This window comes from Festucalex cinctus, chromosome 16 (genome assembly GCF_051991245.1).
Source record: "Festucalex cinctus isolate MCC-2025b chromosome 16, RoL_Fcin_1.0, whole genome shotgun sequence".
Taxonomy (NCBI): Eukaryota; Metazoa; Chordata; class Actinopteri; order Syngnathiformes; family Syngnathidae; genus Festucalex; species Festucalex cinctus.
The window spans coordinates 9,469,084-9,481,904 of NC_135426.1; the positions used below are offsets into that span (position 1 = coordinate 9,469,084).

The 12,821-nt window shown below is 41.1% G+C and overlaps 1 protein-coding gene across 4 annotated transcripts in view; it reads right to left on the bottom strand.

Annotated features, from left to right (window-relative positions):
- grip1 (glutamate receptor interacting protein 1) overlaps positions 1 to 11,849 on the bottom strand; it is a 30,629-nt gene extending 18,780 nt beyond the window's left edge. The window contains exon 1 of one of the 4 annotated variants that reach the window (XM_077500813.1): positions 11,503 to 11,849. In XM_077500813.1, coding sequence (XP_077356939.1) covers positions 11,503 to 11,557 — 55 coding nt within the window. In that variant the 5' untranslated portion in view covers positions 11,558 to 11,849. Of the gene's footprint in view, positions 1 to 4,520; positions 4,890 to 11,502 lie in introns of those variants that run through there. The other 3 variants (XM_077500811.1, XM_077500815.1, XM_077500812.1) reach the window with 3 other exon arrangements.
- Positions 11,850 to 12,821: the final 972 nt, after the last annotated feature.

The following is a 12,821-nucleotide window of genomic DNA, read 5'->3' on the forward strand; positions in this document are numbered from 1 at the left end:
AAGTTTAGTAGTTTGAACATTAGATATATTGTCTTTGTAGTGTATTCAATTAAATTAGGGGTGTCAGGTGATTAACATTTTTAATCGTAATTAATCACATGACTTCAATAGTTAACTCATGATTAATCACAAATTTTATATCTGTTCTAAATATACAATATTTTTTTTTCTAAGTTTCCATACTCTGGTTAACATAAAAGTGGGGAAAATGTTAAACTAATAGAAATATGGTTGCATCTTTTAGTTTGATATAGTCATTTCATAATCATAAAATTGAGTTAAAATTAAAAAGATGTACTGTACTGTAAAAAAAAAAAAAAAAGTGATATTGATTTGTGTTGAGGTAATTTTTCTGCCATTAGAGGGCATAATTGCATTTTTAAGACATTGGTGACAGCTCAGTGCATTTATTTTTCTATTAAGAGTTATCTAATATTTAACATGACATAACTTGTGAAAATCTGCACATTTTTTAAATTGTAAAATACAACTTGACCCCAGTCTCCACAAATTTACTACTGCAAAATTTTGACGTGGGTGTGTCTGCTACATTGCAAATGGAATTCCCCCAGTACAGGCTTACCAAGTAAGGGGCGCTCATTAATTGCGCGTTAAAAAAATTGTGGCATTAAAGGAACTTTCAATTAACTCAAAATTAATGCACTCATTTTGACACCCCTAAATTAAATATACGTTGAACATGATTTGCAAATCACTGTATACTAACGCAATGTCTCAACTTCATTGTAATTGGGTTTATATATGGTCCCTGTCCCCCTCCAGTTCCAAAATCCCCATTTGGCCACATTTCACGGTACACGTGTATAATGAGATGTATCATGACACACGTGCACACTGCTGCGGCTGTTACCATGGCAACAAGCTGATGAATAATTGAAGGGCGTGAGCGACCCCGCAAGTAGAAAGAGCAATTTTTAGACATGTAAGACATACGCACACGCTGGTCTGCTAAATGGCTGAGCTGAAATAGTCTAAAAGAGGATGTGGCGTTCAAGTACACTCCGGCCATTCCGTTCGACTGCAGACTGGTGACAACATGTTAGAATGGCACATGCACTCACATACACACCGTATACTTAGCACTTAGTGATTAGCGTTAATAGCAGGGGAGCAAACAGGAAGTGGATGTGCTGTTTGGCAGCCAAGAGTACTGACATGACACTACTTGGATACACTGCATACATTGTATACAGTAAGTACTGACACAACACTGACTACCTTTACATGCAGGCAATAACCCTTTTAAAACCTGAATATTGGCAATATTCAGGTTGCTTTAATTCGGGTTTATAAAAACTCGAATAAGACCTCTGATTTACTGAATATTGACTGCATGTAAACATAGTCACTATATTACATACTGTAAGTATAACTACTTAAAATATAGATGACTTGACTTGCTTACACACACACATGATGATTTCAAAGGCTAATTAGGCAAGGCGCTGACACGTGGACAACATGAGTGGCAGGGATCTGACATCATTCTGCCTCATTAATATGCAAATGTATGCAGCCGTATTGTCGCCACGTTGCAGGCCCACACGCCACATGTAAACACACGCATACTACACAACCATGTTGCACCATTGATGTTTGTGTGCTTTATAGATAAATGCCAAGGTCTTATTTTACAATCGCGTCGACTGAAGTTCCCTTATAAAGCTCAGCGCTTTGCAAATAAAAAATAAATAGAAAATAAAGATCAGGGCACTTTTTAAGGCAGTCAAACACACACAAGTTTGTGGTACTATCTTTGTGGGGCCATCATATTGACATAATGCATTTCCTAGCCCCTGACCTTAACCCCAACCATAACCCAATTCAAACCTAAACTCTTAAAACCAAGTCCTGACCCTCAAAAAGAGGTCTAAAGTTGTGGGGCCCTCCAAAATGGCCCCACAGGGACAAGTGGTGCCCACAAGTCTGTAAAATCCCACAATATGGGCCCGATCATGTAGCAAAAACACACACACACAAGACCAGGGGTCACCCACATGGTGCCCTCCAGGACTCCATAAGAAGCCAGCCCGGCCTGTTGTAAAAATAGCTCAACAGTGAGATTGTGATTTCCAAGGAATTTTGTTGCAGTGAACACTGCAAGCGGACCAGATTGAGATTTATAGAAATAGTGCTTAAAAGTGATATTTATCAATTTCCTATTGTGAAATCATTCTTCATAATTATAGCATGCAATCATGAACGTGATCAGTGTCTTCACACAACTGAAGGTTTTTTTTCGTTAATATGACTAAATTAAGATCATTTTGGAAAATGTATTATATTATAAGCGTGTATGAAACTGGCAGTAGGGATGTAATGATTTCCAAACATCACAATACAATATTAACACGATATGAAGGTCACGATACGATAATTATCACGATATTGTAGGGAAGTTGGCGATACAAAAAAGGTCCCAATATTGTAGAAAAAAAAATGAGCTCATACAAAAAAAAAATCCCACACAATCGTGTGTATTTGTACATTACAGCAATGCATATAAACAAACTACTGCCTCTAATAACACTTAAAGGGATACTTTACTTATTTAGCCATTTCTGGCAGTCAAACCTGTAATAAATTGCCTATAATAAATTTGATATTTTCATTATTTTTCATGTACAATTAGTACCTTTGAAAAAACACATTTTGCAACTTGCTATCGACTGAAAATGACATCACAAGGGCTCAGGTAACCAATCACAGCTCAGCTTGTGAATGTCACATGACCAAACCTTGAAAACAGGTGAGCTGTGATTGGTTACCTGAGCCCTTGTGATGTCATTTTCAGTCGACAGAAAGTTGCAAAGTGTGTTTCTAAAGGTACTAATTGTACGTGAAAAATAATGAAAGTATCAAATTAATTATCGACAAAATCTGAACTTTTTATTGCTATAATGGGCTAAATAAGTGAAGTATCCCTTTAATATTGAGGCACTTGCTAATTAAGCGCACATCGAGTTCCTCCACATGTTGACTCGGTTCACAAGCACATTACGTGCCCCTTCATCTGACCATTAGCATGGACTTTAAACATAGAAGGGCCAAAACATGCCTTATGAAAATCAAACTTCACTAAAGAAAAAGAAAAAAGAAAAAAAAAAAGAAAAAAAAAAAGATAGCCACCAGAGGGTGCTAGAATTGCACAAATGGAAATCAACCTGACTTTTTTTTAACAAGTGAGCTGCTTTTAACTCTTTGACCGGCAAAAACGTTTAATAACGTTTAGTAGAATCCCAGTGTATGCCGCCATAAACATTATGTGACGTCAACTACCTTTTTTTTTTTTTTTCTTTCTTAAATATATCAGTGGTCGGTGCAACGTCCAAGTGCAGCGCAGCTGGGTCAATGAGTTGTGAAATCAAAAACACCCACTAACTATGGCCAGCAGATGGCAGCATTGTATCTCTTTTCAATGGGATGCCGGTGTATGGAATTACTCAACTCAACTCAACTCAACTCAAGTTTATTTAACCTCATAGCTGCTCAGGCCCTAACTAGAGCTGCGAATTACAATGAAACATGACACAATCTGATGAAATAGAACGTTTTCAAGGCTGACGTGAATGATCAAAGCCTGTGTAACATTAAACTTAATTTGACGGAGCGTCACGAAACAAAAAATATTAGTATCAAAGTCACTGTTGTGGAGAAAATTTATCTTTTCTTTTCAATTTTCGCTCAATGTCACTCAAATTACCTATTTTCAGATGGTGGTTACTAAAGAACGGAATAAGGTAGAAACATACTTTTTTTTCGAATGAAAGAATGGAATGCAATCTTTCATGTGGTACCCATGTTGTACACTATATGTAGCAAAAGAACACAATATTGTGTTTGCTTCGAAAAATGAGTTAAAATGCTCGAAATCCGCTGGCATTGGGGGTTGTTTTTTGATAATGTGTGACAGTAAAAGAGTTATATACGATATATTGACGATATATTGTGGCCGTTTTAATATCACGATATCACGATATTGCCGTTATCGTTACATCCCTAACTGACAGCCCTTCATATTAATCAGTACACAAAAAGTAGCTCCAATAAACGTTCCAATAAAAGTTGGTGACCCTTGCAAAACACAGTTACGTTGTATTGCTTTTGTCTTTTAACTAGCTAACTAGTAGTAGCTTGTGTGCATGTGTATGCGTGGGTGTTTAGAAGGTAAAAGTAGTGCTTGGCGATGTTGTTGAAATTCCTGCGCTGTATCAACACTTGTTATTTTCTACAACGCACCTGGTGTCTCATCTTCACCTGCAAGCTCTTCAATTATACATCAAAGTGCATACAGACACACACACATTGTGTACACATGTGAACAATATGTGCGTGTGAGAGATGTATGTGTGTGGATGTGATTTGTGTATATGCAATTAGTGTGTGTGAGGTGACAGTGGGGGTGTTTTTGTCTTTGTGTACCTGTATGTCTGTGTGAGATGAACGTGTGTGCGTACACAAGTGTCCCAATGTGCATCTGTTGCAGGTGTGCCACTCACGTAGCAGGCGCGTGTGGTACTTGCTAGTGTAGAAGTAGACGTCGTCGTATCCTTCCTGGTAGTCGTCGTCGGCGCGGTACCTCCTCCTGCGCCTCCTTTGGAGCAGGCGCAGGAGAGCCAGGAAGCGCTCCATCCTCACCGGGCTAACGCACGCACACGCACGGCTATAACGCGCGGCTAGTCGCGAGCGTCGCTAACGGGAAGCGTCGTTCCACACAAAAGAAAGTCAGGATCAGGTTTCTCCTCGCGCACACGCACGCACCTCTGGATGGCACGCGCACTTTGTAGCCTCGCCTCCTCTGCAGCCTCCTCCTGTCCTGTTTCAGCCAATCACAGCGCTTGCAGCACACACACATACACACGCTTTGTGAGCGTGTGTGTGTGTAATGTGCACTTGAAGAGTCAGCAGACATGACTTTTCTTCTTTCCTTCCTTCCTTACATCCTCCACTCATTTATCCCTCCATCCTTTGCACCATTCATTCCTCTTTTTATGACGCGCACCCCCCCCCCGAACACACACACACACACACACACACACACACTTGATTCCGCTGAGGGGCAGGGGAGGGCTCCATTCAGTCAAGGAATGACAGGGATTTCCACAAAGGACAGGAAGGAAGGGAAGTGCATACCAGGGTCGAATAAGAACTACAATTCCCATGATGCAACCGGGCAGCTTTGAGTTTAAAATCAGCTTGAGTCGTATCATCTAATTTCTTGTCAAGGTTGTATGCCATTTCTATCATCCTCTGGTGGTTAGTTCATTAGTGCAGTCTAATTTTAATTATGAGTGTTTTGGCGGTTATCACTCCTATAAATCTGTCATACCGGCAAATCTTTTTCAACATCTCTGTCAAAAAAACATTACTCTCTGCCCGCTACAGTCAAACACAACATTGTGAACCAGACTAAGTGCAATTTGTGTAGAAATTGTGAGGGAATGCTGAAAGCTGAATGCTAATAGCTGATGCTCAAATTTGAATGCATGTGGAATGCTTATGAAGTAAATTGAGAGATAAATTATGAAATTACAACCTCCCGATTACTGGACAATGCGCTTTACCAACTGTGCCACCGAGCAGTATCAGACACCTGGTAATGATGATATGTATGGAAGTGGGCGTGGAAAGTGATACTTAGAAAAAGTTCAATGTCTGTCCCATTGAAAATGAATGGGTAAAAGTTGATGTTAAATGTTAAATTGTGCAAATACTGTAAGTAATGTGGAATCAGACGATATATATATACACCTCGGGAGCTGAGACGTGAATTTTAGAAGCTAGTTGTAAATTGGAAGTATTATGTGGGAGTTGTTACGTGGCAAGAAATGTGTGGAGAATAAAAATCACAACAACTAAGCATTCCCACAACTACACAAACTTTTTCCTTTGAGGGCCAAATACAGAATAATTGAAGGATGCTAGGGCCATTTTGAAATTGTCTGACTTTATTAAACACGCCTGTGATTGGCTGGCAACCAGTTCAGGTTGTACCCCGCCTACTGCCCGAAGCCAGCTGGGATAGGCTCAAGCACCCCCGCAACCCATGTGAGGACTAAGCGGTTAAGAAAATGGATGGATTTAAATAGCTTAGTTGCATATCTAGAAAAGCAGACTGTGTCAAAAGTAATTTTTTTTTGTATATGCTGAGGGCCGCTAGAAAATGGATGGCGGGCCGCAAATGGGCCCCAGGCCGTAGTTTGGACACCACTAAGATAGATGAGCCAATAGGCACACATGACAATGACATTGACACAAGTCAATTTCTCTGTCATTGCTGTTATGATGTACAAAAATACAATATTGTGTTTTTTCTCCCAGATTTTTTTGTTTTCTATAGAATATCGTGAGTTTTTTATACCTTATTATGAGCTTTTTTATATCGTCAGCTTCTCCACAATTTTGTGATATATTATCGTATCGCGGGATTCATATTGTAATATTTATCTACAGTGATGTTTGGATATTGTTACATCCCTACTGTTTAGGCAGCAAACTAGTTGGGCTGAATTGATTGTGCCCTCTTGTGGTTGCTTCCAAACAGTGAAAATAACTCATTGTTTTGACAAAACAACGACCGATGCATCACATTTGTCATTTCTCTAAAAGGAAAGAAGACCATCGTGCCTTCAGAAGGACAGACTGGCATTTGGTCGAGAAAGAGAGCGAGAGCTGCTAAAAATGACAAAAAGCGACCTCATTTGCATAGCGCTCATTTGCATATCACTCGCGGGCCCGGGTGCCGCTCTGCTGCCATTGGCTGCCCAGCGGAGTGCATGCAAGTGTGCGCTTAATCACATTCTCCACACGCGGCGGCTTATCCTGCTGCTCCCCCGCCTGGACGCTTTCAGGCCATGCAGCGTATATCAACATCATCAATATTGTCCTCACTTCATGTCGTCAATACGATCTGTGACCAATCAGCTAGTAGACTGCTGTCGGGTTGAAAAGCAAGCGGCGACAGCCCACAATGCATTGAGGCACACGTGACGAAGCCTGAGGTGCTTTGCCAAATGGACGTCTGAGTGGCTGACCTTCATTCCTAATGGACACGCACACACACCAAAAGAATACAGTGGAATCTACAAAGTAGAGTTTAGTTGAGTATAATGTGGTCTAGTCGAATCCAGTCTCAGAGAAATGGCATTTCAGGGCTGCAAACAGAAAAATGAAAGCATCCAAGGACTGCTTTGAAATGTGAACACACTGAAATCAACCAATCAAGTCATTAGTGTTGATATTTTAGAGTTATTTTTTGAAATTATGCTACATAACAGCTTGCAGTTAAAGGTGAAAAGGCAAATAGATGAATAAATTTGGGGGTGTCCTTGGCCCTGTATCCCACTATACTAGTTCCACCCCTGCAAGGAACATTAAATAAAACCCAATATCCACCTTCAGATCCAAAAATAGAGCAAACTGTCGCAAGCTGACCATTTTTTAAACAGTTACTTGAGGCTCTTTAATCATTAATCAGTCATCTGTCCTGGACACAGAACAGAGTGAAAGAAACAATTTTTGCTTCTAAAACTGAATTAGCTTGATGTGTTTTGAAGACGGGCGGCACGGTAGTCGAGTGGTTAGCACGTCGGCTTCCCAGTTCTGAGGTCTCCGGTTCGAGTCCAGGCTCGGACCTTCCTGGGTGGAGTTTGCATGTTCTCCCCGTGCCCGCGTGGGTCTTCTCCGGGTACTCCGGTCTCCTCCCACATTCCAAAGACATGCATGGCAGGTTAATTGGGTGCTCCGAATTGTCCCTAGGTGTGCGTGTGAGTGTGTATGGTTGTTCGTCTCTGTGTGCCCTGCGATTGGCTGGCAACCAGTCCAGGGTGTCCCCCGCCTACTGCCCAGAGCCAGCTGAGATAGGCGCCAGCAGCCCCCGCGACCCTTGTGAGGAATAAGCGGTCAAGAAAATGGATGGATGGATGGATGTTTTGAAGACAAATGGTGTTATTTCAGTCATAAGTAGTTTATTTGTATCTTTGCATAGATTGAACTCACCAATTTATTAGTGGCACATATTTTTTTTCCAACACCCTCCCTTCTCATTGTGCCCACCTACTCTCTCTCTCTTGTTCTTTTTTTTTAGTTTTTTATTAAGCTTGCGGGATGTGTCAAATGTAATTTTTTAGAATATGGTGCGGGCCGCTGAAAAATGGATGGCAAATGGCCCATGGGCCGTAGTTTAGTTGCGGCTCATCTCGTCTATTCAGATGTAGCTAGTAATATGTAGTTGAGCAGAATGCAGTCTTATAATCAATTCTTGTACAACGTAGTCGAGTAGAATTAGAAAGCAGTGCAGCAGAATGTTGTCTAGTTAAATCACTCTTAATAAGAAACTTTTGTAATAGAATTTAGTCAAGGAGACTCTAGTTTTTTATTTAGATGTAGCTTGTCATACTTTGTTTGTAGTTGAGTAGAATGCAGTCTTGTTTAACTCATTCACTCCCTGGCTGTTTTACTTGATTTTGACTGCTTTTGCAAGGCCCACAAAATATTGTGTTCTATTAGTATAAAAACATGGAACCTACCAAAAGCAAGATTAGAGTCTTTTCTTTCATCAGAAAAAAACAAAAAGTATATATCGATCTGTTTCCATTTTGCAGCAATTAGCATTAGAATAAAGCGAAGTTTCATCATTATTCACAAATCTGTTTAAAACTGTGGTGGAAACATGGCCCTGATTGATCTCTTATACTCTGCTGCCACCTGCTGGCCGTTTTTGTAATAACTACCATTGCTTCAACCGTTCTCATTAGTTCAGAGGCTGCATCAAACCAACATTAAAAAAAAACGTATAAATATGTCTGTGGCAGCATGGTAACATTTAAAATAGAACGTATTTATACGTTTTTGGGAGCAAATGAGATAATCAATTCTTGTACAACGTAGTATGTAGTGTGCAGAATTATGTTGTTTAGTAGAAACTATTAAAGGAGAATAGTGCTGTCAAATATTTTTAGAATTGATTAATCAATTATTCAGGGCGGCACGGTAGTCGAGTGGTTAGCACGTCCGCTTCCCAGTTCTGAGGTCTCCTGTTCGAGTCCAGGCTCGGACCTTCCTGGGTGGAGTTTGCATGTTCTCCCCGGGCCCGCGTGGGTCTTCTCCGGGTACTCCGGTCTCCTCCCACATTCCAAAGACATGCATGGCAGGTTAATTGGGCGCTCCGAATTGTCCCTAGGTGTGCGTGTGAGTGTGGATGGTTGTTCGTCTCTGTGTGCCCTGCGATTGGTTGGCAACCAGTCCGTGGTGTCCCCCGCCTACTGCCCAGAGCCAGCTGAGATAGGCGCCAGCAGCCCCCGCGACCCTTGTGAGGAATAAGCGGTCAAGAAAATGGATGGATGGATGGATAATCAATTATTCAATCGATTAATTTCAACAGATTTATTTTAATTTTGCCTTAAAGGGTATTACAAAAGCATTTTCCCCCTGATTACTGTTTGTTAACCCGTTTGGTGTTTATTTTGTATTTTGTATTCGTATAGTGATTAAAAAAAAAAATTGTTGTACTATGTTATGTAATGTTTTATTTTGATTAAACAAAGAAGTTAATCAGTCTTCTTTACTACAGACTACAGACATCAGTGAACAAATATGTTCAGTATATAAAATACTATTGATATGCTAAAAACAAGAGGATTTGGACAATTTTAATTGAAAAAAAAATGGCTTCAAATGATTACTCGATTATTAAAATAGATGTTGATTAAATTGATAATTGATTACTTGTCGATTAATTGTGACAGGAGAATCTAAAGATCTAAAATGCATAGTATAATGTTGCTTAGTACAACTCAGTCGAGTACATTGTAGCCAAGTTAGTAGAATCTCGTCTACAGTAGTATTAGTAAGATGCCCGAGTAACTGACCTTGATTCCTAATGGGCACGCACATAATAAGGGGAAGCTATAGTGACTTCTCAATGAAAGCAGATATGCCAAACAGGTGCACCATCTCACAATACACGCACACACCCTACTGATGCAATGTGTGTGTGTGTGCATGCTGGGCGAATTCAAGCAGAAAATGACATGATGTTTGTTTGATGCCAGCAGCTCGGCGCTCCACCTGGATGCTGCCCAGGGCTGAATGTGCGTGTGTGCGCCAGTGCAACAAATTAAGGACAAAAGTTGCACTAAAACACAAAAAAAGTGTTTTCATACACAGTCGCACGCGTCAGCATTTTATTGTTAGCTGTGACGATGATGTGTGAGTTGTGTGAGCAACGACCGCACGCACGTTCTTGTAAAATGTGTCGCGCATAAAAAGATTCAAGTGCATCACACGCACGCAGGTTTGCTTGACTAATCCAGAGGACAAGGATGAGCAGAGTTGTGACATCAGCACCTCTTAAAGGACACTGTGTGTGTGGGGGTGTGTGTGCGCGCATGCAGGCCGAAAGTGTGGTACGATGTCACATTAGTGTTGCAAAACAAATGGTGTGAATGTAACAATCCAAATATTAACGTATAATAAGTCGCGTAAGAAAGGGCAGTATTTATGTTGATAGTGTACCAGTACTTGCAGTGTTTGTTACTCAATTACAGTAATATCTGTACTTCTGTATGTAGTATGTGTAATGTATTGTACATAAGCAGAGTACATCAGTAAGTACCTTTATTCTAAGTACAGTGAGGTCAGTAGCCTACTTAAGCATATGCAGTCATGTCATTTTTAACTGCCGTGTTAATATTTTAGTGCACACGAGATGATTGATCTTTTCATTTCTAGTAATTCCTTCTATTGTCTATTTTTATCCATTCTTACAGGAGTGTTATTTTTAAACAGATGAAAAAAATGAATCAATCATCAGTGATGTGCATGATACTGTGAAAACGAAAACAACAGACTTGAGAATATATTTGGATTATAAAAACAATAAGGTCCATGACACAACTACAGTATTCGACAAATTTATGAGGACATTTACCGTTCAATATGAATAACGACTTAATCCTTAGTGATGGTGATGACCTACACGTCACTTTGACTTATAAACAGTTTTATTTATGATGGTTCGCTGGTGTTACACTGATTAATGTCGACGTGTGAGCTCACAAATACAGCACAGATTTCAGTCAAGCGAAGGGGGTGTGGGGAGGGGGCGGCTAACCGGCGCCTCCAGGCCGCTTTTAGTGCTCCTGCCCCAGCCACGCAGGAGGGCAACAGCCGGCAGGTCAGCAGGTGGGTGGGCCTGCTAGCCTAAGCTAAACTGCTAGCTTCACCTGCTGACTCGACGTGACGTGACGTAACGTGAAGCACCGTCACCTTACATGACGTCACGTCAACAGACGTCACCTCACGTCACGTCACGATCCGATGTCAAGATCAGCCGGCGCGCCACACGCGCACGCTCAACGTCAACTTTCACGCGCGCGGCGCCAAAAAGCCGGCAAACGCAAGCGAACGCGCACGCGCGCGCAAAGAGTGAGCGAAACGGGAGACGTTGGCGAGTCGGCGGCGCTGCTCGCTCGCTCTTACCTCCTTCCTGGTCCGCTTGCAGACAGGCCGGGATGTTCTTCTTCCATCCGGGCATGATGCACCTCAGGGCGGATAGGGAGTCCAGGGCGATCCGCTAGCAAACACACAGCGGCAACAACATGTTAGCTAGTTAGCTTTAGCTTCATGGAGGAGATCCACCTCCGCGTGCACTTCCTCTTCTCCCTCGCCCCTTCTTCGGCACGCGAGACCCCCACCCTCTCTCTCTCTCTCTCTCTCTCTCTCTCTCTCTCTCTCGCTCTCTCTCTCTCTCTCTTTGTCGCTGGACTCCCCCGCCCCCTACTAAATGGAGTCTCGCGCTCAGGGTGGTCTTGGGGTGTGTGTGTGTATGTGTGTGTATATATATGCTGCCTTGATGTGACGTGATGAAGAAGCCCAGGGAGGGGCCCAAAAAAATGTCAATGTTGATGCGCATGCGCATGTCACCTTATTGACACCTTACAACCTTACAATTTGACCACAACTGCATTATTTAGAAGAAGAAAAAAAATCATAATTATACATGTATTCGTCCTGTATTACTATTTTTACTCACATATATGATAGGCTAATTCCTATTTATATATTTTAATTTTATTTTTATTTTCTCAGGTGACATGTTGTGGCGCCTACACAAGGCAAACATCTTTGTCTTGACTCGCTTCGGGGGGAATTTCTGTCATTTCATTAGTTGGCGAGAAAGTGGACCTCCAAAAAAGTTTAGTCCCAGCTGCTTTTTGCGATCAAAACAACGACCTTTCACCTTTTGCTACAATTTGTTGACGGTCATCTTTCCAATGAGCAAATCCATAAATATGATTATGTGAAAAATCTAATTTGTCAATGTTTTGTAACGATGAACTACCATTTTCTATTATTAAACTATAAATCATCAATGATAGTGAATAATGACGGATGTATGGAATGATGAATAATGATGGAACGATTGCTGGGTGGAGGAGTGGAGTCATTGAAGTGAAAGATTGTAGGCAAGACAAAGTGTGACCTCAATGTGACCTCATTCATTCATACACAATGCATGTACAAATGCAACCTCATTTACAGTAGTGAATGAATTGGTGTAATTTGCCCTTGTTTCATCTTCATAGTTCAATAAACACTATTATGTACAAATATACGCTTTTTTTTTTTTTTTAATGATTTGTTGTGTCGAAATGTCTCCAGAAATGTGACTAGAACCTCAGCTACTCAGTGCCTACATCGTGTGGAGTACCATGGTACTACAAGACTGGCAATACTACCAAGCGCCACACGAGGGAGGCAACGAGTCACAATCCAAAAAGACACATTTTATTTTACAT